General features: G+C 41.4%; 1 protein-coding gene across 2 annotated transcripts in view; it reads right to left on the bottom strand.

Annotated features, from left to right (window-relative positions):
• Window positions 1-26,756, bottom strand: part of SPOCK1 (SPARC (osteonectin), cwcv and kazal like domains proteoglycan 1) — a 394,378-nt gene that overhangs the window by 167,931 nt on the left and 199,691 nt on the right. For both annotated transcript variants that reach the window (XM_083600016.1, XM_083600017.1), the window contains exon 4: window positions 9,353-9,467. In XM_083600016.1, coding sequence (XP_083456142.1) covers window positions 9,353-9,467 — 115 coding nt within the window. The remainder of the gene's footprint in view (window positions 1-9,352; window positions 9,468-26,756) is intronic.

Genomic DNA, 26,756 nt, shown 5'->3' on the forward strand with positions numbered 1-26,756 from the left:
ACCTTTCTTTTTATTATTATTTATTAAATTTATATGCCAACCTTCACAGGGTGGTTTACAATATAAAAACACAAAATACATAAGACAACAACAATGACAAAACAATAACACCCCACAACACATTAAAAAGGCCATAGACTGTTAAATCTGCCAAAGAGCTGGGCGAAAGGAATGCCTTTGCCTGGTGCTTTTCTGTACAATACTTGTACAATACTTGTTTCAACCTTGCCCTAGAGCATCATGTCTGGTCTCTAGTTTAAGCAAGAGTCATGCTGGACAGCTGTTGTTTTTACAGCCAAGAAATGTAGAGTTGGGTATACAGGGAATTGGTGCAATTTAAAATGGTGAGAACCTTCAAGATTATGTCATGACTGCCTTTGTATCACTTTTTGCCCATGCTGGAAACTGATAGGTGTGATGGGTGATGTTTATTTTGAAATGATTAATAATAATAATGTAGTCAAACCATGCAGTAATGAAACATGAAGGTTGCTCAACGAAGCATTCATCAGTCAAGAAAATGTCAGAGTTATTGCAGCATGTGTAATCTTAATTCTCTCCCTAAGCACAAAGGATGCACTAAAAGAATCTTAGCATATATTTACTAGCATAACCTTTTTATTGCTCTTTAGTAGTGGTCTCTCAAGATTTGTCCAAAGGAAGACACTTACGACAACCATCTACTTACAACTAATTTACAGTGATGTCCCCAGTGTGAAAGGAGTTCACATTGCCCTTTTCTGCCTCTTAAGAGCTTGATGATAATAAGACAAAAACAGGGAAAAAGACAAAAAGCATTCAAATCAAAGAACCAGTTTTGTGGATTTCTCAGCTACAGTTAACAACACACTGCTAACATGACAACTATCTACTGAGTTCTGAAATGGGCAAACTGTTAAGATTAACATAATGGCTAGGGAAGATAGCTGGACAAGTAAGAGCTTGAATAAAGAAGGGAGAATGCTTACTGGAAGCAAAACACTGAAGTGCTCCAACTACTGACCTGTATTCTTTCTAGGATATTTTGGGATAATCAACAGAGATGTTTAAGTGCAATGATGGGTAAAATCTTCCTTATTATTCTTGTCAAAACTGGCACTACATCTCTAGGGTCAGGAATTTTCATGAGGGTGGGTTTTCTGATTTGTTGGTTCACAGGTTAGTTCAGATCATTACTGCAACTCTTTCCCTGCTCCCATAAAAGCACACTGTATTTTTCCATGTACAGTGGTACCTCGGGTTAAGTACTTAATTCATTCCGGAGGTCCGTATTTAACCTGAAACTGTTCTTAACCAGAAGCACCACTTTAGCTAATGGGGCCTCCTGCTGCCGCCGCGCCGCCGGAGCACGATTTCTGTTCTTATCCTGAAGCAAAGTTCTTAACCTGAAGCACTATTTCTGGCTTAGTGGAGTATGTAACCTGAAGCGTATGCAACCTGAGGCACCACTGTATAAGACTATATTTCCCCCCAAATTTTTTAAGTTTAAAATTGGGGGTCATCTTATACATGGAATGTTGCGATTATTTATTTCTTAATTTTTGGCTCAAAAAATAGGGGTCGTCTTATACATGGGGGTGTATTAAACAGGGAAAAGTATGGTAATTGGTTTTTTTTTTTTGGCAAAAGTGCATATGCACAGACGTTATCATGTGTCCTTTCTACACATGTACATGGAATCCAAAGCATACTACACTCAACTGATACATATATCTTTGGATGTACAATAGGGCAAATTACACTTACATTAACATTAGAAGCACAGAATCATCGAACTGGAGAGCTGGAAGGACCCCTGAAGGTCATCTGGTCCAACCCCTTCCAATGCAGGAATCTCAACACAGTGGCCCACTATGCAATTTGAAACCATACCAGACCCTGCTTAGCTTTGCAAAATGTGCTAGCAGTTTTATTTCTGGCACTTCCAAACACCCTAGCATCAGGGAGATTTATCAGCCAGACAATAATTCAGTGTTTAGAATTAAATAATGTAGAAATGTATTACAACATTAGAAAAAAGATTGATTGGTATGCAAACTATTTCAGAAGTAAAAGAATGGATATGCTGGCAGCTTAAAACTAGAGCAGCAATCTCAGGTTTAACTTCAGAAGCCAGTAGAGGAAAGGATCTAAAACAAATGGTGGAAGGAGGGCAAGAGACACCAGGCAGGCATGCAAGGAGTTAAACCAGAGTTAGAGGTTAGACTTAAACAGTGCTGGCTGGGAGCAGGCTTGGCTTAACTTGCTTAGAGGAATAGAGGAGGAAAGAGACAGTGGGGAAAAGAAAACTAGAACATCCCTTGGTGAAGGCTTAGAGAGAAGAATTCAGGCCCAAAGTGAACAGAACATAGAGCAACAAAAAGGAAGAAGAGATACTGTGGAGAAAACTAGGAGGCGGAGGCAGGCTGACTAAGACTGGGGGGAAAAAATTGTGGAGATCTCTCATAGTCTCTATGCTGAAGACTCAAAGAAGAGAAGTTTTAAAGCTTAGACTACATAAGGAGAGGAATTTACCCAGAACAAAGGAAGAGGAGAATCTACGGTACTGCGAGGCCCTAAAGTTATGTACAGTGGTACCTCAGGTTAAGTACTTAATTCGTTCCGGAGGTCCGTACTTAACCTGGAACTGCTCTTAACCTGAAGCACCACTTTAACTAATGGGGCCTCCTGCTGCCGCTGTGCCGCCGGAGCACGATTTCTGTTCTCACCCTGAAGAAAAGTTCTTAACCTGAGGTACTATTTCTGGGTTAGCAGAGTCTGTAACCTGAAGCGTATGTAACCTGAGGTACCACTGTACTGTACACCAAATGGTAATTGCTTTCTTGCTGAGGGCAAAGCACTGTTGTGGTGTAGAAATGATTTGGTGTACCTACTTACAGCGGAGGATCCTATCCCTAATGGGTTATTCCACATCAAATCAATGCAAAAAACAAGGGTTTTGTCACCCACCATCTCAGATTTTGATGAAACTTGGTCATCATTGGTTATAGAGAAAAAATAAATAAAATGTACACAAGGGTATCTTGTGCTGAGGTTCTCAAGAGTGACAGACAACGCAGATTTAATGAAACTTTGAAGTGCTACAAAACCATTTGAGACAGAGGGGGAAAATTTAAGGGGGTTTCTTTCAACCATAAGGGAAGGGTGTACACCAAATTTCATCAACATCTGAGATGGAGGGTGACATGACCTCGCTGAAATGATGTGCAATGACCCACATGTTACTTGGCACTCATGTGCCTTCCAATGGCGCTGGTGCATGTCATTTCCTCCTTCAGGAATTGAAGATGACCAAGACTACAAACCCACTTACCTGCAAGTAAGCCCCATTGCTAAGTTTACACTGTAAACTAGGAAATATCAGGGGTGGCTTAATTTGGCCAGAGATTAGGCAGTAGAGAAAGGCACTGGCTTACATACCCACTGTGTGCATTTCATTGGTCAATTTCATCAAGGTCATTAAATGCCAAGGGAAGCTTTCTTGCCCTGGGTGTTTGTGCTTCTGCTTTGCAAGCTTTCCAGTTGAGTATTGAGATTTCTAGAGCCAAGAGGCATAGGGCACATGTAAAATGAATACTTGGTAACAACATACACATCTCTCCCCTTATGAAAAGATTATGATTATTCACAATGGTGAGGCTTAATTGCACATGGCCTCCCACTTAAAGAATTGACCAACTTACTGTTTCTCATCTAGTTCCCCCATACAAAGTCTTGCCCACCCTGCTTAGGATAGAAAGTTCTGGTTTGCTACAGCACAGGACACTGGCTATTGTTCCACAAAGCAGCCCTAATAGTGAAACATCTTGCACAACGAAGTGCCATCTTTCCACAGAGCTGCTACAACTATTTAGAAATCACAAATATTCATATTGGGGCATGTACTGCATTTTGCTGCCAAATCTGTAAAACATGGATGTTTGTTCAATCATATTGTTGCAATGCAGTAGAACTGTACCACAGTACAACAGTGAAATGGCTTCCTAATTGCCAGAGACATTTTTATTTTTTTTAAGATGAAAGAAAAGTAGATTTGAGGCTTGCTAATCCTAAAGGACTCCCCAGTTGCCCTGGCATAAGCTAAAACATTCAGACACAGATAGAAAGATAACACATTAGACTTGGGGAAAAGGGACTTTTAGACAATAAAAGGCAATTACACTGTAAGTCAGGGGTGAGTGGACTTCTTGCTTGTGGGATCTACTTTATTTTTCCCCAGGACCCCAGGCTGAAACCAGCTGAAGCCAAGTACAAAACAGTGACTTAGAAGTAAGGAACAGGGCACCTCTGAAGAATTTGTCTTCAGTACCAGAACTGAGCTCATGGGCCTTTCACACAAAAATCCATTCTAGGTTTCCCCCAAAGCTTTCTTCATTTCTTTTGGAATAAGTGTTTGGAATAAAAACATTTCTAATTTGGAATAAAAATGTTTCAGTTGTTAGACATTTTGGAGTCAGAAATCCTTGTTGAGTGACTTCAAATCACCCAGAAATCTACAAACGTATTCTGATCGACCTTCTGCCCACTCCTGCTGGAAACATTGTGAAGAACAGCTCAGATAATATTCAGGAATATCAGAAAATTCAAACAAATTCTTAAATTTTGAATCTAAATACTTTTACTTAGAAATAAATTTCACTTCCCCCCAGAAGTGTATAGGAATCCAGACCAGCAGCATATGTATCTACAGCTGTTCTGGAAGTGAACTGATAAAAGGGTGTCTCTACTAGAAGTATTTTTCTAAAGGAAATCAACAATCTGGCTCAAATAACACAACACTGCCTACTATTGAACTCATTCATGTCTCAATGCAGAAATGTACAACAACTAACATACTATATCTGTAACACAGTTAAAATTCAACCAATGACATACTTTCAAATGGGGCAATGGCAGACACCATTTCTTGTATTTTAAAAATAAACTTCTCAAGGGCATTTGACTGAAGAAAACTGCTGCAAAATAGGTCCAAACAGAACCTACCCAACAGACATTTTATTGCAATTTTCCGTAAGCAGAGAATGAACCAAAATATTTGATATTTCTAGCTGGCTATTATTTCTTTGCCATAAACTTTGAAGCTCCAGTGCATAGTAATAAATTGTCTAGCCATCTTGTAAAATAGGCAAAAGATTCAGTGCTTTATACATCTTTCTGCTTTTCAATATGTTTCTCTTCTTTTCTTTTCATGTCTGGTAATACATTTTTCCTTGACCTCCAGATCAACTTTCTCCTGATCATATAAACCATAATTGGATACTTTTAAATGTACAATTGGTGAGTGCTAATGGTAAAGTATGGAACCTACTGCAAGGAATTATATTATAAATATAAAAAGAACTTTTAAAATGCTGAAGTCAGTCCTGGCCTGCATTGCACTTCCAGTACATGTGCAAATTTCATGTAAATTAGGAAGTATTATAGGATGGACCGGAGAGAAAGAATGCTTACTGGTTACTGCTCATATGTTCATTTATTGAAACCAGAATATATTCTCTCCACTCTTCCCCAGCTACAAAGAAATCTGATGATCTTTCCCCCCATAAGGGATGAATCCAATATTTGAATGTTCTCTTTGGGTTCTAAAACCAACTCTACAGCAACAAAAGTTTAAAGAGCTCTAAATCTCAAAACATAGCAGTATAAATAAAAATGTAGTTATGAGCACTCTCCTTTTTCTTGTAACTTGGAGTGTAACTAGAGAAACTGTACATTGGCAAACACATCCCAATAACAGTAGTTTACAGAATTGTTTTCTTTTGAGCCACTGAAATTTATAGAATGTCTCCACAGGCAAGGGAAGGTCCAGTCTTTGTTGGTGTAACTAGAATTACAACATTCCCATACACAGTGGAAGAAAAAGAAGTATGTACAGGTTTAACGGAAATGAAAAGGAACATTGATACATCTAGCTCATGACTATCCACGCTTAGCTACTCACAGCAGTTCTCCAGGGTTTCAGACAGAAATACTTTTTCAGGCCTATCTGGAGATATCAGGGAATGAACAAGGGGCTCTCTGTATGCAAGACACATGCTGTAACACTGAACTTCAGCCCTTCCCTGGGAATATCACTTCCTGTACTGCTCAGCCTCAAAAGCTCTCCCGAAGGGATACAGGTCCACTCTCAAGTTTTCCCTTGGGGTGTAGACGTTAGAGGCTCAATTTGGATGTAATAACAAATCATGGCTTGTCAGTATAATAATGTGCAGCAGTAAGATTTGGGCTTGCAAGCACTTGCCTACTCTTCCTTCACAGGTGATGAGAGTTTAGATGCCTCAGCGAACAATAAATTTACAATTTTGTCCAAATACAACTAATTGCAGTTTGCACAGAACATAGTTAGCTCTCAAGGCAGTATGGAAAATCATGGTTTGATCCAGGTATGGGATCCTGGATTGAGGGAAAACTATGGATTGCACTAACCATATTTTGCTACATTAAGAGAAACAAGCCAAGTATTATTTACTACAGTTAGAAGGGGAAGCTTCTTATCTGCTTCCGAAACATGCAAAGGAAGAGAAGGAGGTTCGGCATCCTACCTGGTTGTTTGAATGTAGTTCCAATAGTGCTTTAATAAAGAGGTTTTCAACCTTTTTGGGTCCACGGTTTCCTTGACCAACTACATACATTCTATGGTACCCCTGTGGGGCTCAGGAGCCCAGTTATGTCACCCCCTGTCTGCAGAGCTGGCAGCTCCTCAACCCTTTTTGAACCCTTCTTTGTGCAGTGTTCCTTCAGCATCCTCTCTTCTCCCATCTCCTTGGCAGTCCAGCTGCCACTCCTTGTCTATGAGCTGCCTCCCCTGCCACAAAGAGAGGTGCATCCTCACACTGCCCCACAGGGGCCTGGGAAGCACCCCCTGGCCAGCCCCAGAGGCACCATTCACCTGGGGAGTTTGTAGCCAGGGTTGCTGCAATGAACAGCTGTGGAAGGCAGTGGCGTAGCGTGGGGGTGCAGGGGGAGCCGGCCGCACCGGGCGCAACATCTGGGGTTAGGGCAAATCCACGGGTTAGGGGGCGCAAATCCATGGGTTAGGGGACGCAAATCCACGGGCTAGGGGGCGCAAACTACTTGCCTTGCCCCGGGTGCTGACAACCCACGCTACGCCACTGGTGGAAGGTTTTGGGAGGCAAAGACATGAGACAGCATCAATGTAGGGATGGAAGGAAAGAAGGACAGAGGCCAGTGTTGCCTGCAGCACCTCTGACCAACATTCAAGGCACCCCAGGGTGCCATGGCACACTGGTTAAAAACCACTGCTTTAATAGATTGAAACAAAGATTTAGGACATTCAAAGTATTTCTTCACACAATGCCTATGAACTTAAGGAATTTGCTACCACAGATGTGGTAAATGCCTTTAAATGTGGATTAGACAGGTTGATGGAGGATGCATCTCTCAGTAGCTATTGTTCAAGATAGCTATGTGGAACTTCCAGGTTCATTATACCATTGAATAACTGTTCCTGGCAAACAACAATGGGAGAAGACAATTGACGAGTCCTGCTGCTGGGCTTCTGTAAGCATCCAGCTGGATTGACTGCCTCTCCCCCTATGAACTGACCTGGATCATCACTGGAGGCCCTTCTTTGTGTGCCTCCTCCATGAGAGGTCTAGAAGGTGGCTACATGAGAACAGGACTTTGTTGGAGTAGTTCCCTACTTGTGGAATATTCTCCTGAGGGAAGCTCACCTGCCACCTTCATTATACACCTTTAAGGTGCCAGGCAAAAAAGTGCCTTTTCAACCAGCCTCTTTCGTGTGTGTGTATGTGTATGTGTGTATGATGGTAGTGGCGACAGGGTTTACTTTGTTTTTCTTCTTGTTTTTCTTATGTGTTTTGTGTTTTTATCTTGTATTTTAATGCTGTGAACTGCCCTGAGAGCTTCGGATGAAGTGTGGATACAAATTTAATAAATAAAATATAAATATAAAAATCATAAATAGCTACTCATTTGTATGTTGCTCAGAATTAAATGAGGAATGCCTCAAGAATCATGTGCCATTTCACCTTGTCTTGGCTATAAAAAGACAAGGGTCAGACATTTAATACATGGGAAAACTGCCCCCAAATGAGTGCTTGGACGCAAGTCAGCTCTTAATTAACATTCTGGTAAAGCATGAACATAAAAGAGTGAAGCATGGGTATATATAGGTGATTTAAAAAATAGATTAATGACACATTGTTCAATTTTATAGGCTTTATGTTCAACAAATCTTAAAAGAAAATGCAAATGGTGTCTATATATTTGTGTGTACATATATATATACACACACAGGCAGGAAAAAACTAACAATAACACACTGTTAAAACCCATCCAGAAAGCCTAAAAAGGAGACAGAATGCCCCAAATGCTACTTCATCTCTTTAAAGTGGTCAAGGATAAGAAATTATTGCAATGATTAGTATCTTCCCTTCCTAAATTTTCCTTTTAGGCACAGTTGGATGAAACACCCTGTAGATTAGGAGGGAAGCAACTATAGCTTAGCATGCATGGGAGAAATGACTTTGCAGCTTCTATTTGCCACAGGGAGCTAACTAACTAGTGGAATTAGTTTTTTTTTTAAGAAAGAAAGAAAGATTAGCTCCACTTCTTTGGGATAAATGCAGTTGTCAGTGCTGCCTGCTGCCTCTCTACTCAACAGAAGGCCTTGATTTGCAATGTAGGAGGACAGATGTTTTATCTGGGAACTTGTCCAGATCTTTAAAACATACGCAGATGCATACACGCACACACGTTCGCACTATTTGCCTCTTTGGTCCATAACAAAGGCTTCAGCAGCATTGAGTCAATATAACAGACAAATTGCGGGATACTTAATACTGTCAGGATTGAGTTCTTGTAACACATGGAAATTCTTACATTTTATCTTCTAGATTATTCTATATTTTATATTATTCTCAGAAGCCTCTTTCTCATACACTTGCAATTAGAACTGAACTCACAGTGGTGACACTGAGGAGACTTTTCACTGGTCCTTTTGACCCTTACAAAAAACATGATAATTTTCTGAGTGTTTGCCTACTGTGCAGGGTTAACAGTGTTGAGGGGGAGAAGGGCTGGGCCCCTGTGGTTCAAGCAACCAAGCCAATTCTTCCTGTTTTGCTTCAAGAAAATGAAACCCCCCCACAACATGACAAGACTGGAACCATCTGATTGTCTCAATAATGGGGAAGCATCCCTTCTTCCTTCTTTCCTCTCTCTCTCCCAAATCAGGAGCTTCATTTCCTCTCACTGACATTGGCTATGTGGTGCCATAACATCAGGACACTGATAGGTTCAGCTCCCAGAATATTCTGAAAACCAATCAGAGCTGTTTAATTGAAACTATAAATCACAACATTCTTACCTGTGTACCAGTTGTTTGCGACTTACACAAATGGCTGTCTCGTAGTCATGAGTGACACACACTTTATGTGGGCTGCACTTTACCTTCAAGCATGGGTCTTTGGAAGGATCAAGAGCTATTAAAAGCAAGATATAAAGAAATAGTTTAGAAAATTATCTCTCCTCCCTCATTAGCCAAAATAATGAGCCAAGCATCTCATGAGGAAACACTTTTCAGTGTAAAAATGTTTACCCCATTTATCTTCACCACTCTGCAAGAAAGATTATGCTCAGATACAGTCCAATGTACTTTATAGCCATCCAATTAGGATTCAAAGCTACATAGATCTGTTATCTAGGCCCTGTGTTCTAACCACTGCAACATCACAGGTTTTTTGCTAGTTACATACACTTTTGCTTGGATCTGCAGAATCACAGAACTGTACACAGCTGGATGAATCCACCTCTTGCCTCCCCATGCCACCATTTAAGTGGGACATAACTATTTATTATTAGATCATAGATAAGTACAGATTCAATAGCAACTGATATAATAAATAAATAAAAAGTAGTGAAGGTGCCCTACTGCTCAGGGTGAGGAACAGAAACAAAAACAGGTTGCATGAAAAACTAGGTGCTGAATAACAATTCTCCCTGGTCTCCAAAATATTTGTCATGAAAAACTGCTTTCTGTATCCATTATGCATTTTCCCTTTGATTTTAATATCCACATCATAATTGATTTTTAAAACTATTTTTAGATAGATCACACAAGATTTTTTTAAAAGAAGAATACTGCTTAGAATATCACCAGTCTATCATGCATGGAACTCTGGACCGTAGCAAAATGCCACAGTTATCTATTGAAATAACAATTGTACAGCCACCTACTTAATGATTGCTACTGTGCAGCAGGACATGTAGTGATTGCTCAGCCCCATATAATAGAAGCAATCTTGTATTACTACAATGTGTGATTTCTTGTATTCAGCATAATTCTAAAATCAACAAAAACACAGCATGCCAGATCTAGCTAGTGCCAGCATGACATGCAAATACTAGTGTAGAATAGAGATACTATCATTATTGCAGCAATCACACCTTTAAACATTAACTCACAAAGAATCCAAAAGAACCTTTGAAGTTCTCTGTACACACATGCGGATGACGCTCCATTTGCCAGTTAAATACAATTACACCTGGGTACCCATCTCGGCAGAGCAAGGCAGCACCGATCCAGGATGTAGATTCAAAGGAATTAATAAATGTCATATCGTGGTTAAACTGCAGGCTGTCTTTTTAATTCCACAGAAAGAAAAATAATTACAAATCTGGAATTTTGCCAGGACACAAGGATTAAAACCTTTTCACATCCAAAAAAAGATCTCGAGGGACTGTAAGCAGTCCACTGATGTTCTGCCAACAATTAGATGGGGCTCCTATGAAAATGTCCCATTTAGCTTATGATAAACCTTTTGTGTATGCAGCATGAATATGTGAACATAACAGAAGGGTAGAAGAAGGGAAGTGCCTGAAACTCAAGGGCAGTATTATTATTGGACCATTTTTTGCATTGTTGCTGTCTATCCAAGCTGCTTCAAATACACTCATCCTGTGTGGATACTGAATGCACCAGGCGGGCATGGCATCCTTCTTGCGTGCTCTGCCTCCAATGTCCATGTGTTCACTGTCAGTGTAAGTCTATGAATGCATGGCTGAATGTATGAAAGACTCCTCAGTGCATTCAGAAACTCTTATCACCTCCTGGACAAATGTCTGGACACTGGAAGACACAGCCAGCAGGTGTGCTGATGTCAGCAGGTGTGTTGCTGCTTCCCCCTCACCTGCTGAATGAAGTTAGGTAGGATGAAGTCTGTGGGCTTGGACCTGGCTTTCACTTTGAATTGCAGCCGTGGGTGGGCAGTGGACAAGTGGGTGACGGGTGGTCTGCAAGCAGGCATTGGTGGTTGTTCTGCCACCCTCCCAAACTGTTGTCTAGTGCAGAAGGCTTAACGTGCTGCAGGTTCTATCAGGCTTTGGGCTGCTCACTCAATGAGAGACAGCAGTATGGTCCTGCTTCCCATTCATGTTATTTAGTGAAATTGTGCAGCATGAAGCAATTGACATTTTATTACTTCATTTATCTTTAGAATAACAATGTTTGAAAGGTCAGTATTGTTGTCCCTCTGTTGTAGAAGAGGAGAGGGCCTGAGAGTCCGCCCTCCATGGCCTTCTAAAGCTTCATTGTTGAGGTGAGAACTATTGTAAATACACAAATATTTCTAAGTTTCTACTACATTTTTCAATACAACTTATTATTTGGAAAAATGGGATTCATGGCATGGAAATGGTTTGTCTTACTTTCAAGCATTTTAGAATGTGCTTCCCCACATTAAGTGCTACACTGAAATCTTTAACTTTCTGACGTTCTATATAGATTTCTGAGTAAATATATCTGCTGAGCCATAAAGAGTGCATAAATTCATGTTGTGATTAACTGAGAGCCATCTTCCAAGAAATTTTAGAAATGCTTTTCTGTCGCTCTAAAACTGTGCAAATAGTATTTCAGAAGAAGTACCACATGCATATTAGCCATGGCATGGCATCCCAGAAGAGTCACACCAATTAATCTAATTACATGTCAATTTAATATGCAGAATAGCTGCACTTTGCCACCTATGATACATATTCACATCATTTCACAGAGGTGAATGAGTTCCTCACATTGGCTTTCATCTATCCTTAAGGGGAAAACTGCATGCTCTCAGATGTATGCTTATGAGGCACAGGGATAAATTATGTCTGACAAGGATAAATTAGTAGTGGATAGAAAGAGGAATGAAACCATTTGAGACTTTGATCATCTGACCCTGTGAGAAATGTTCTGGAGCCAAATCTCATGCAGTAACCATTCTCAAGCCAAGTTTCATTCTGCCACCGCTCAGAAAGACGCCATTCCATCCTTTACTAATATCTTCCCTTTTCTACCTCATTTTTAGCCCTTTAGTAAATCTCTACATCAAGCAGGTTTCAGCAGAAAGTTTTGAAGTCATATTGACACAATACACCAGATACTCAAAATTTAGGTAGCATTGGAAATGAGGCGTGACAGGCAATGTAAAATAGAAGGTGAAAGACCAAAAATTTGGATTACAAACAACTTTGCTCATAAAGAAGTGGAGTTGGATCTGGCTGGTGGGCTGGATCCTTACCTCCCCCAATAGCAAATTTGATAGGAGAGCGGGCCCTCCCATTTGCCAAAACCTGGTGTCAGATGACAACTTCAAAGGAGGTTGCTCTCAGCTCCAGTGGAGCTGATTAACACTGATTGCACAGGACCCCTTTGAAGTCTGTTTGCAGGTTTGCATTTAAACCATATCTGCAAAGAGATAGGAAAGTACTCCATTTTCAGGTGTGGCTTGAATTCAAACTATGCCAGCAAGCAGATGTTTTTCATTTCCAATTGCAGGGTTAGCTGGAGACCAAACTGTGGCTGCAAATGGACTTTGAAGGCATGCTATCAAGTCAGGCATTGCAAGTGCCAACAATCAGCTGATAGTGTAAAATGTACATAATCAGTTACTTTGTCATAATGACTGTCTTGTATATTGTTGCTCTTTACGCATGCAAACTCTGCCCCCCCCCCATTTCTAGAAGAACCCATCAGGATGAACTGTTTAAACTGTCAATCCAAAGCAATAATACACAAGGTAGGGTGCTGTTAAGGAATAAATCTAGTAATTGCCAGTGCTAACCTAAACATGCTTACTCAGAATTAAGTCCCACTATGTTCAAGGCAGGCTTACCCTTTTGCTTTGGAATAATCTTAATTTAACTCAGTGGGACTTACTTCTGTGTAGACATGCACTGGATTGCACCGAATAATTGCTCCTGTGAGCCCAAAATACACCACCCACAAAGGAGGTTACCCATTACCCATTTGCATAATTTACTGCTCTGAACCTTGTGTCCTTAATGTCAGACTTCACTGGGGTGGGGAATTTTAATTTGTCTCGCTATCATGCATGACTGGATCTCACTGAATCACTCCTGATGCAGCGGTGCAGCAAAATTATTGCCCATCAGCAAAGAAGGCTCATTGCTGCATCTCAACACAAATCACTCTTCAGAGCTTGCATAATTCAATTGGGAGAAGTGTCAGAGATGGGACACGAGCAGCTGTCTGTGGCCCAATGTCTGCTATCTGAAGAGTCTGCTTGCCCTGTTGTTCAGGATCTATTTTAAACAGAGATAACTGTTTTGTTGTCCTTAGGAAGTATGATGACTTGCATTCTCAGTACTTGCCCAGCTTTGCTAACCAGAGTTGCCAAGACAGAATAGAATGGGTGGATGGAGAAAATGCCAGCTCTGAAGGAAGAAATGGTTCAACCATTTAAAACAGTGGACTCTTCTGATATGGCGAACTACTGGCTAGTCAAGATTTATTTGAATGAAGTGCCTCATCATGTGGCTCAGCTGTAGAAGATTTTAGAAAAGATGGGGTTATCTAGATCCATTTTAGTGTGGGTTCCAGTCCTGTGAATACTGACTGCACAAATACAGGAGAAGTGTGTGTTTTGGTGTTTAATCAAGAGTTACAGAAAACAAAGGCGCCCCCTGTGTGCTTCCCATGGGCATCTGATTGACCACTGTGAGAACAGGGTGCTAAACTAGATGGGATGATCCAGCAGGCCTGATGTTCTGAAATAGGAGAGCTATTTCCCACTGTCTAGGTTGCAGTGGTATTTATGGTACTTATTGTATAGTGTCATTTAATTTTTCAGGACTCTCAATGGCCAATTCAAAAGGGCAGTATAGTGAGGCTTTGGTTAGAACAGGAGAAAGGCTTGGAATTTATGATCTGAGGAGGTCTCATATTAGCTGAATAGTGACAGGGGCCACACACTTGTCCATCAGTGGAGCATTTCAGTGGGCAATTTTTAAACTTGATCTGCCTGGTTAGCTACATCTCTATTAGCTTTCCTTCCCAGGGAGGCAAAATGGAAGCATTTGAGTCAAGGCACTTGGAGTGGGCACATAAAATGGTGGAGAAAGTATGTGCATAAATAAATACACATGTGAAATATATGAAATACATACACAAGCACTAATGCACACATTGCTTTTATAAGAAAAGGCACTTACTAGAGCAGCCCCCAAGTTCCACATTCATATGCACATTAGCAAAGTCTGCAGCTACTCTGGAATAGTTATCTAAGAACCAATCACTGGAACCTTTGTTTGTTCCGCATTTCAGCTCAGTTATCACCAATATTAACTTTGCAGATGACTGTCTCACAATTACCGTATTTTTCGCCCTATAGGACGCAGTTTTTCCCCTCCAAAAATGAAGGGGAAATGTGTGTGCGTCCTATGGGGCGAATGCAGGCTTTCGCTGAAGCCTGGAGAGTGAGAGGGGTCGGTGCACACCGACCCCTCTCGCTCTCCAGGCTTCGCGGACCTCTCCGCAAGCAGCGGGAGTGCTCCCGCTGCTTGCGGAGAGTTGCCTGGATGCCGAAGCCTGCGCGCGCTGAGATCAGCGCGTCCAGGCTTCGCGGACCTCTCCGCAAGCAGCGGGAGCCAGCGCTCGGCTCCCACGGCTTGCAGAGAGCTGCCTGTTTCGGGGCTGGGGTTGGGGGAAGCTCGGGCCTCCCCCACCCCAGCCCCGCGCCTGGGAGGAAAAATAATTTCCCCCCCTTTATTTCCCCCCCAAAAAAACTAGGTGCGCCTTATGGGACGGTGCGTCCTATAGGGCGAAAAATACGGTAGCAATTTCCTCAGTCCTCTCCCCAGAGCTGAGTATTGTAGCTGCTCAGTGTTGGCTCAGGTATTTAGAACTACAATAGTCTTCTGCATTAACACCCCTTTGAAATGTAGGCTGGGTAACTGAGCACAACTGGTTCAAGTGTACTGAATATGGTACATTTAGCACAAGTCACTGGAAGTCTTCAAAATAAACATTTTTAAAAGTGTCAATGGTTTTGGCACCTTAACACAATTAAGTCTGTAGGAGAAGGTAATGAGAATGTGGATCTGAAGTTCATTATGGGGTTAAGTGCCAACCTTCCATTAGTTTCCATTAAGGAAACATTTATGTATAATTTGAAGGAACTTGAAAGCACAGGTTCAGCTTAGCTGTAAGAAGAGTTTGGAAACAAAACCCTCTGTTGCTGACTCACCACAGCACTTCAGATTCATTGCTGCATAGCAACATTCAAATTTATCACTTGTCTCCTCTCATGGATAGAAAGAACAATAGCTAAAAATTAGCCAAATAAAAAATGCTTCACCTATACAGTGGTACCTTGGGTTAAGTACTTAATTCGTTCCGGAGGTCCGTACTTAACCTGGAACTGTTCTTAACCTGAAGCACCACTTTAGCTAATGGGACCTCCTGCTGCTGCTGTGCCGCCGGAGCACAATTTTTGTTCTCATCCTGAAGCAAAGTTCTTAACCCGAGGTACTATTTCTGGGTTAGCAGAGTCTGTAACCTGAAGCGTATATAACCTGAAGCATATGTAACCTGAGGTACCACTGTAGTTTAGGACAGATTTCTTTATATTCAAAGTAGCAAAGTACTAGGGCCTATGCAGAATGAACTGGAGAGCTATAACTTATTTATATACTTGAATCATAAATAATTTCCATATCGTTATCATGGTAAGCAAATGAACTTCTGATTCTCCTCATTGTTAGGAATGATATGACCAGACTCCAGCTCCCACCAAGCCAATGATCAGAGATAACAGGAATTGTAGTTCAACAATTTATGGAGGGCACCATATTGGATTACCAATTGCTTAGCCAGAATAAGAAAACAAAACAAAACTGTCATACCACCATGGTACTTAGCTCCACCAACTTGGGATGCACAAAAACAAAAAGGTGGTATTTTCTTTCTGATTATTTGAGCATTCAACACTTCCTAGGACTGATAGTACTTCTTTAGCACTTTAAAGGACTATGCCAGGCCACACTTTTAAGAGACAACACCTCAATCCCATCTGCCTTGTGCACAGTATAAGAGACATTTTCTGAAATATGTTAATGATGGATCATGTGCCATTAATCAGTTTCTAGGAGCAGATGCTCATCATCTGTAGGGGAAGGCAACCCATGGGAAAAAGATTAAAGAGAAACAAATCCTGTATTTTGTCATCACAGTTCTTTGTGTCCTAAAGCGTTGAACGTGAAAGCTTTGAAGCGAACAGTTGCAAATCTCGGCACATAAGAAGAAGAGAAGGAAGGAAGACAAGAGCATGAAGGATTTATTCATGAAGACCTGGCAAGAGAAATGCAAATAAGTGCTATAATAAGGTGGTGCAGCAGCTCACAGTGGTGATGTTACATGGATAGTTTCCTTGCTGCACTTCAGTTTTATGAAAGAATAGTCAAAATTTTGCCACGCCACTCAAAGGAAGCGCCCTTTACCACTGTGACTCAGAATTCATTAATTCATTTCCCACAGAATTCAAACAAGGCAACGTTTCCACACCCATCCACCCTTCATTTGTATGCTGGTATCAAAGAATCCACCATACCTATATGCTGGAGTTGCATCTACCACGTCAAGATACATAATTTGTAGAAACAATTCTGAGAGACAACAGGGTGTAATATATAATCTAATATCCGAGCAGAAGATTCCTGCAGTGTTTAGAAATTATTGTAAGCTGTCTCTCTCTCTGTGGGTGATTCTCACTAAAACTGACAGAGAAACATAAGGCCATATGTTTGCAAAATGGAGGAATGCACAGACTGTTCTATATTCACTCAGTATAGGATGTGGCGTTTTCTTCAGAAGAGCAGTCTGTTGCCATCAGAAGCAGAGTCATTCCCAATCCAATTTTCGTTTGCTTGCGTAAGTAGGCCAGGAGTCAAGGCATGTGACGTAATCATTTCATACAGATTCTTTAATGGGAATATAACCACTGATTTGAAATACATAAATAAATAAGGTATTCACCTCACTTTTTACTAAAAACGACAGCTCGTTTTGGAAAGACACATTTACCTTGTAAAGTTTTTATGTTTTTTCTGAGGCCCCAATAGGAGATTTGAATGGTGCCTACTGATTTTTAAACACACAGGTTTGCTTGGCTATGATTACATGCTTATTTTCTGCTTGCTTGTGAAATACAGCAATATTTTCAGTAAAAAAAAAAAATGCAGTGAAGCAAAATACTTGTGCTGTGTGTCACATGAACAAGCAACTGGTCTACAGAGTCCTTAACCTGCGACTGACTCCTTTTAATGCAGCTCTCTCACCTGAGCAATACTGTAAGTGCTCCAGGAGTAAACTAAAGGCTGAATTCAGTGTTCTGCTTGTGCAATGGGATTTCACCTTATCCTCCTCCCTTCTGCAGACATTCTTGCCCCCGGAATCTGCCCAGAGTGTTCCCCAAGATGGGAGGCTGCAGGGGAGGAGGAGGCAAGAAAGGCAAAATGCTGTTGCATGAGCGAATATCCATTCTGCTTGTATATTGGATCCAATCGTACATATGTGTGCAAGTGCTGCGTGCAGGGAGAGGGCAACCCACAGTTTAAGAAACTGTACATGAATTGTGAGGTAGTATGAAGCCCCTCATGGGGTCCCCCCCCAAAACTTGCAGAAATTGCTGTCCTGGGGAGCTGGTTTTGACTGCATCCTTGAGTCAGTTAATATTTTCTTCAACCAACAGGCGTCTGTTACAACTATGGTTTTTTAATACTTTTCTTCTGCTCAGTATGGAAGGAACTCAGAATATTAAAATGTGTATTCTCTCTTGGCTTGGGAACTGTTTTTGTGCCCTTTTGTGATTCAGAACTTGTGTAGCAGCCACCCTTCCATAGCTTCATCCCAAAGCTCTGTGGTATTGTTTAAAGAATGGGCACCATATGGGTAGTGCCAGTTGTACAAATCTTTCCCATACAGCTGTCATTCAGCTGGTATCAGGGTGTATGTGTTCGTGTCTGTGTAGACCAGGCATAGGCAAACTCAGCCCTCCAGATGTTTTGGGACTACAACTCCCATCATCTCTGACCACTGGTCCTGTTAGCTAGGGACGATGGGAGTTGTAGTCCCAAAACAGCTGGAGGGCTGAGTTTGCCTATGCCTGGTGTACACACCCCCCCCCTACATACCAGTGGGTCATAGAATGGGTCATAAAATATATTTGCGTAGGGTGCTGGTGGCAGGGCAGAAAAGGGAATTAAAAGAATAAAAATAACACCTCCCCTGAAAAGGTGAACTTTCTTTTTCTTTGGTGGGAACATAAAGAGTTTGCCAGGCCTGTGAAATTTCACTAAGATGACCAAGATGAAACAATACAAATTTTCACAACAGATGAGAGGAATTAAGAACATTTCACAGGAATGTCATGGTTGGGAGCAAGTTTAAAGTCAAGGTCAACAACTCACTTGATATAGAGTTTCTATGGCTACCAAAACCTGCTGAGAGGCCACACTGGCTGAAAGGCAGGCAAAAGGTCAGCTAAATCCAAGGCAAGATTAAAAGATTCTTCCATCTATGTACAGTGTTTCAAATTCCTGTCCAAAGCCAAGCTATCCAAGCAAATTTCTGGCTTCAAGTATTAAAGGGTGAAATGCAGGGAGAGTATCTTCTTTCACTGTTTTCCAGCTGACCTTTTGTTATTCATAGCTTTCTAAGCCCCTTATTAAATCTATAAATCCTCTGCAGCTCTTTCTCAGAGCTATCGAAATAATTGGGAAGTAAACGCCAACAACTGTACTAGGTCCTTAACAAACTACCAACCAGAATTTGTTATAGGTAGGTATATAAATAAATAAATAAATAAATAGAAACACATACATACACATGCAATGCGAGCTGCATTTCAGACCCCTACTTGTCTTGCCTTCTTATGATCCAGACAGCAGAACATTTTGCTATGAATAATACAGGCTGCTCTGTCCCTTACCTATTGCAAAATGAGTATCTTAATACAAATCATTGCTGGACAAAGAGCTAACAACAGTGCTTGAACTACTTTCCCATTATATTGCATGCTTATATATAGCTGCTATAAAGACAGACATAAGACCTGAGAGAAATTTTTTTCAAGTCAAGATAGTAGAAATCCTTTGGAGGGCTCGCATATTAAGAGTATATTGTAGCTCTAGGATATGTTTTAAACACACAACACAGCAAATCTATTCTTCATACATGTGACGGTGATAACAAATAAATATTCCCAAAAGCTTTCTGCGATAGAGGCACAATTCTACAGAACTTTATAACACACTTGCAAGATGATTTATGAACTTGATTTTGCTTCACAGCCATCCTTTTATTAAGAAAATCCATCCAGCTCACAACGATACAGTATAGCTTTTCTTTAAAAGCCAGCAATCAAAGGTAATATGGCATTATGTAAACACTCTCTGTTTTCAATATTGCCCTACTGTAACTAGCATGATCACTCCAAAGCAAAAGGACTTTTATATAATGAAATGTCAAGAATAGTTGCCTCAAATAATCCCTTTGAAATTGTTCTTGGTGTAAGACAAAGAAAGAACATCTGTTCAGAAATGACTGAAGGAAAATAATGTTACACACTCCCTATTTCCCTGAGCTCTGAGATGTTCCAGGAGCAACACTCCTCGGGTTTGGCTTCCTTTTTGGAGAAAATATTATCAGGAGCTTATGGCATTTTTTGTAATAACTGATTTATTAATAAATATACAACTAGAAATTAAGTGGAAGCAAGCAGCATACTCACTGCCAGTAGGCACCCGACCTGCTGCCTCATATCAGACCCCCCAAGGTAAAAAAACAGGTAAAGGTAAATGACCCGTGGACGGTTAAGTCCAGTCAAAGGCGACTATGGAGTGCGGTGCTCATCTTGCTTGAGGCTGAGGGAGCCGCCGTTTGTCCACAGACAGCTTTCCAGGTCATGTGGCCAGCATGACTAAACCGCTTCTGGTGCAACGGAACACCGTGATGGAAGCCAGAGCGCACAGAAACACCATTTACCTTCCCGCCACAGCAGTATCTATTTATCTACTTGCACTGGTGTGCTTTTGAACTGCTAGGTTGGCAGGAGCTGGGACAGAGCAATGGGAGCTCACTCCATTGTGGGGATTCAGACCACCAACCTTCTGATCAGCAAGCCCAAGAGGCTCAGTGGTTTAGACCACAGTGCCACCCACATACCCAGTGTGTCTCAGCGCTCACAACTAGCTTTCAGCTTTTACTCTAGTTCTATTTGGGGACTGAAAATCAAATGCACGCTACAGCACATCACTTTCATCACAGCCTTCCACAAGCTGAAGGATGAAGGTCTGAAGTGGGAGTCTCCTGTACTTGTAGAAACATCTGATGTATTTAGAACATTGTAGGTGGTGTGTCTGAACGGGTGGGGCTTGGCACCACACCCTTCGTTGCCATCTGTCGGTCTCGAGAGACAATGGAGGCGTGCACATTTGGGGGTGAGGTCAAGCTGTTGGATGGTTCCAGCACCTGCTGTGGCTGTAAAGACCAATGTGGGAGAGACATGTTTCGTTGCAGCTGGGGCAGATGATGGTTGTGCTGCTGCAGACGCACCACGGTGTTTCTTCCCCATGCTCCTCCCAGCAGTCATTTCTCATCTGGTTGCTGCTACGGATGCACGATGTGACTGCCTGTCTCCTTGGCACCACACCCTTACTCTCAGGTGATGGGGCAATGGGGGTGTGACTTACAGCTTGGTGCAGTAGGCTATCTTTCAGCCATGCAAAGAGGTTTCTACAGCTGCCCCACATCTCCCCTTTTGAGGCAAGCAAGAAGCATGATTACAAACGCACTCAAGGAAGCCACAGAGCAGGGTCAATGAAGATTGTGGCCTGGGGGTTCACAAAGCTGGATTTGGGGCTGCATTTGGCGCCAGGACTTGAGGTTCCTATCCCTGCCCTGCAGTAGAGCTCTGCATTGTGTATATTGCCATCTTGCTCACATAGAGCAACTAATGCAAATGGACATCTTATGAGTTAACAAGAATAAGTAGGTGAGAAAATCCCTGTCACTGAGAAACAGTCTCTAAAAATGGGAAAGAAACAGACACTATTTATTATTATTTACTTATGGTGAATCACATGTCTGTCAAGGGCTGTTTGGCTCAACTTTCCCCTCAATCTAGTCTGGAATCTGTGAACAATATATTAGTTATCTGTGTGGCTTATTGTGTCCCAGAGTACTCAGGCAGCCAGGAAAAGCTGTGTGAGAAATAAAAATACAGTCTGAAAACAAGTAATATCAGCAGAGTCTGAAAATGTCAGTCAAAAGAGTTGCAAAGGCATGTACCCCAAACTAGCCAAATATATGGGGTCCCAGTCCCTATAAAAGCTCTTAAACAACTCTCCCTTTTTTGGGTAGGTCCTCCACAGAAGCTGATGTAGGAAAAGTTTACATTGCCTTGGTGAAAAAATAAAAGCTGATCAGAATACTGGCGGTCTTGAGAAAAATGTCCCCCTGCCCAGTCTATTTGTATTTATAGCCAAATGAATCCTGACATCTTTGGGAGGACAATGATAAAAAAAGATGAAATGCCCAATTAAAATGCTATTAAAATCCAATGTTATAACCTTCATGGGAGCAAGACCTACATATAGCAATGCCAGTGACAAAGAGGGAACAGAACCCTTAAGACCAAACCATTAATCCTTTGTCCTAACAAGCATTCAGCAATGCAGTCAATAGTTAGTTATTCAAGATAAAACATGTTTTTAATGCCTTTTAGTAAGTCAAGACATTGCCCTGATTACAGTTTACTTGGGGCTTGATGAAGAAGTAATCTAAAGATCTCAATAGCAATGTTACAGTATATATTGGTTGTTGGTGTTTTTTTACAAAATGCTATTTAGTAGCACCAATTAGAGGAAAAAATAAGTTGCATATAAGTTAGTTTTTGTATGTTCCTGCTTCATTAGTAAAAGAAACTCTCAGTGCCCCTCCTGCAGCACATATACAGTGGTACCTCGGGTTAAGTACTTAATTCGTTCCGGAGGTTCGTTCTTAACCTGAAACTGTTTTTAACCTGAAGCACCACTTTAGCTAATGGGGCCTCCTGCTGCTGCTGCGCCGCCGGAGCACAATTTCTGTTCTCATCCTGAAGCAAAGTTCTTAACCCGAGGTACTATTTCTGGGTTAGCGGAGTCTGTAACCTGAAGTGTCTGTAACCTGAAGCGTATGTAACCCGAGGTACCACTGTACTGTAAAGAGAGAGGCTCTGATTAACACTCTCCAGCCCATTATTGCTTATAGTCATTTGCATATAGAAATGGATCTAACTAATGTATGATCATGGATATGAATGCTTCAGACACACGAAGGAATTAATTTCAAGTAAGTAAACTTCACATTGTAAAAAATAAAAATAAAATAGAGGGTGGTATGCCACTAAGTTGTCCTGTTAGCACAAGGAGTATTGCTAGTCCAATGAGACTCCTCCCTCTTGCAGCACATACCTCATACGTCCCCCAAATCTGCTCTGGAGGGTTGGAGGAACCCTTAGAACAGAATTAGGGGGCGTGTGGAGGGAGCAAAGGGAGAAGTCCCTTTGCACTAGCAGTAATCCTTTGGCTAATGGGACCCTGACTCAGCAGTATGTTGAATACAACCTAGACAGACTAAGTTGTTGGGTTACTCATTTTCTTCCGCAGCATGCTTTGTTTTATATAAACTATAGCATATGAACAGTAAGAAAGAGAGGAAAAATGCACTTATTTTATTTACATTGGCATTTCCAAAATAACCTTTCACTGTTGAAGTATGAAGGTGCTGATGGATATCCACGCTAAAGATACTGTAAAAGGACTGGGCAGATTTGCTTCCCAACTGTGATAAGAAACCTAAGTAATAACAGCCTGTTTGATAAAAGGTATATGAGAGGCAGCTATAAAAGGTGATGGCTATAAAACACCAGGCTGGATGCCTGAGATAAACACAATGAATATGACAAATATACAGCCCTGAATTTCACGCTGATATGAACATTTATGTGCATTAATAATATTAATGTTTTCAAGAATGCAAATGATATCCAAGCAATCTATGGACTATGCACCTTGCAAAATTGTGGTCCTTTTTTGTCTAAGTAATCAATGTGTGGCACACACTTCAGTTTATCTCATGAAGAGTCACATGTTCCTCACATCCTGAAAATTAATCAGCATGTCAAAACAGAGAAGTAGCGAACAAGGCTCAGAGGAAACACATTGTATGCAAGTGCACCTGGATAAAATGAAACAAGTTCCTTGTCTCCAATAACAAGACATGAATCACCAAACCAGTGGCGTATGATGTCAAGCCGTTGAAAAGAGCCCAACTTTCAGAACAGAACTTTGAAAACGATTGGATGGCCTGATTTCTGCTTTGAAGTTATCTACATTCAGTGGGTTGCAATCCAATGCTACTATTTCACTTGCACAGCAGACCTGCTTGTGCCACGGGACTTCCCCTTTCCTCACTTCTCATCTGTGCACCCTCAAAAACTGCTTCAGGGGGTTGGGAGACCTTCCAGAGCAGGATTCAGGGACACACAAGGAGAGGAAGTCTGATTGCTCAAGCAGAACTCTGTTCACACAGCATTGGCTAAAACCCCATGTACAGTGGTACCTCAGGCTAAGTACTTAATTTGTTCCGGAGGTCCGTTCTTAACCTGAAACTGTTCTTAACCTGAAGCACCACTTTAGCTAATGGGGCCTCCTGCTGCAGCCGCACCACCAGAGCACGATTTCTGTTCTCATCCTGAAGCAAAGTTCTTAACCTGAGGTAATATTTCTGGGTTAGCGGAGTCTGTAACCTGAAGTGTATGTAACCTGAAGCGTATGTAACCCGAGGTACCACTGTATTTGTCAAAGGTTGATGGGTAACTGATGGATCCTGCTTTCTCTGCAGCTGTCTTTTTGTTTAATTGTACAAACCTTGCCCCTTCAGTGTTCCAAGATGGTTAACAGATTATGTAAAGCAGATTTACACGAAAGAGCAAAAACAGTAGAATAAAGTCATACAGCCCCACCCTATTCATGTTTACTGAGAAATAAGTCAAATAGGTCATACTCCCATGTAAGGCTGAACAGAATTGCTGCCTTAATTTGTCTATTAAATCACTGTACTGCAACTATCAAGTTAGTTGGAAATGCTACTTTTTGAAAATGTAACAAAGAAATACAATAGCATCTATTGCAGTATATTTTAGCTTTAAAACTAAAGGATGCAACAAGGATGAGGTTTGAAATGCAAACATTTAACGAATGGATGCAAAGACCATTCTTTTTAGACTAATAATCTATAATCTGACATCTGTAGCATCTTGGTCCCTTAAGTCCCAGTTGCTGTCTGTGAGAGTTAATTTGTTCTTGGATGCTTCTCCCTCTATGGCAGCTATGCCACATGTCCTGATAAGCTCAAGGCCAAACTCTGTTTGAAACTAAATAGATTTGAAACAAGGTCAGTGGTTGGCTGTTTACCCAATTATTAACTCTGCAAAGTATGGAGAATACAAATGAGGAATTACTTAAAAGGCTGGAGTTTAAGCCTGTTCCTCATGTCAGAGCCTTTTCATACCAGTTTGTCTATTTCTCCAAGCATGAGCTTCATTTTCATATTTTAAGATATGATTCTCAAGGGTACATCCATGCTTTTAAAAGCTTGCCATATCACTTCATGCCCTGAAGGGGGGCTCTGTGTAGAATCATGTTGCTTCATTGCGTCTTGCATGCAACAGGGTACCATGTGGAGTACACTAAATACCCTAACCCTACCTCCAGAATTCAGGACTGACATGTTGCCATCTGAGCTAAATGAGCTCCACATATGCATCCTCTAGAACAGGTATCTTCAACCTTTTCACACCCAGGAACTAGGACTTTAAGAACAAACAAACAAACAAACAAACAAACAAACAAACAAACATGCATTTGGAGGTCAATTTTGTAATATTTTACCATACACCTGCATGGTGGTAGTGCTCTTGTTACAACCCACCTTGGATCAGGCCACAAAATGGCGAGTCCCAATCCACCAGCTGAAGACCAGTGTTCTAGAAGACAGTAGCCTTGAGCAACAGCTATCAGTTTAAGTTGGCAAATATTAATTCAGACCTTTCCCTACATACCAAGGGCTTTCAGAGCAGACCACTTTCATTGATAGCTGTATGTGCAGATACCTGGACTAGGGCTAATATGAGAAGCAACCCTAATAATAACATAGAACCCCATGGAATTTAAGAGACTAACAATTGTATTGTAGCATAAGCTTCCATGGGCTAGGCTCCACTTCATCAGTCATAATAAAAATCATTTGAGATGACTCCTCTACACCCCACAATGTTGCTGAAGACAGTTATGATAATTATATGCTTCTGATGCTCCATTAAATATGATGCGCAGGGCATGGTCTGACCAAAGTTTGGTGCTTCTAAACCCCATTGATATGAATGCTAGAGATTAAAGCACATGCTTGAGCTTCCTTTGAAAACCAAACGAGTTACATGTACCTACATTTGGTCAGACTGCGGTACCATTCTTTAATTAGCAACTACAATGATTATTAGGAGACACGAGCTAACAAAAGCTGTCTTTTGAGATTCCCAGCCATGACACAATCCTAATCAGACACTGGAGCCAACTCCAGGGGGCCGTGGGTGCTTCAGCACCCACAATAATATCTTGATGGGGACTAGGCCCCCTCAAAGTCAATGGGCAAAGTTGAAGCCCATTGTTGTGGGCACCCACAATCTTTGGTGTGAGATGGAACCTATGTAACCAGACAACTAAGATTGCAATGCCTGACTGAGCTATATTATACTAAGAACAATGGTAGTCATGCTGGCCCATAAGAAATCTCCCCCAAAGCAGCATTAGATCCATACCTTTATTAGGCCAATCAAAATGTCATAAGATAATGTTCAAAAAAGGGAGAGAGGAGAGTAAGGCTTAGGCATTGGCCTAGATTGGGCCAAACACTAACACATTCTCCCTAGCCTGACTCAGTGAGAAGAGAGGAGAACATGTGGTGGAATGGGCTTAAATACAGTGGTACCTCAGGTTACAGATGCTTCAGGTTAAGACTCTGCTAACCCAGAAATAGTACCTCGGGTTAAGAACTTTGCTTCAGGATGAGAACAGAAATTGCATGGTGGCGGCGCGGCGGCAGCGGGAGGCCCCATTAGCTAAAGTGGTACCTCAGGTTAAGAACAGTTTCAGGTTAAGAATGGACCTCCAGAACGAATTAAATTCTTAACCCAAGGTACCACTGTAGTCTGATCTCTACTTCTCCTCTATAGGGCAAATCACCCCTAAGCGGTTGCTCACGTCACTCCTGCGGAAGAGTTCATCTCTCCTCCTTTCAGGGGAGGAGGGTGTGGCAAATGTGCTGCCCTCCCCAACCCCATACAGGGAAGGAACAGAAATGTCATAAGGCAGTGTGCAAACTTTCAAGTTGCGGA

This window comes from Podarcis filfolensis, assembly GCF_964270895.1.
Source record: "Podarcis filfolensis genome assembly, chromosome: 2".
NCBI classification, from domain to species: Eukaryota; Metazoa; Chordata; class Lepidosauria; order Squamata; family Lacertidae; genus Podarcis; species Podarcis filfolensis.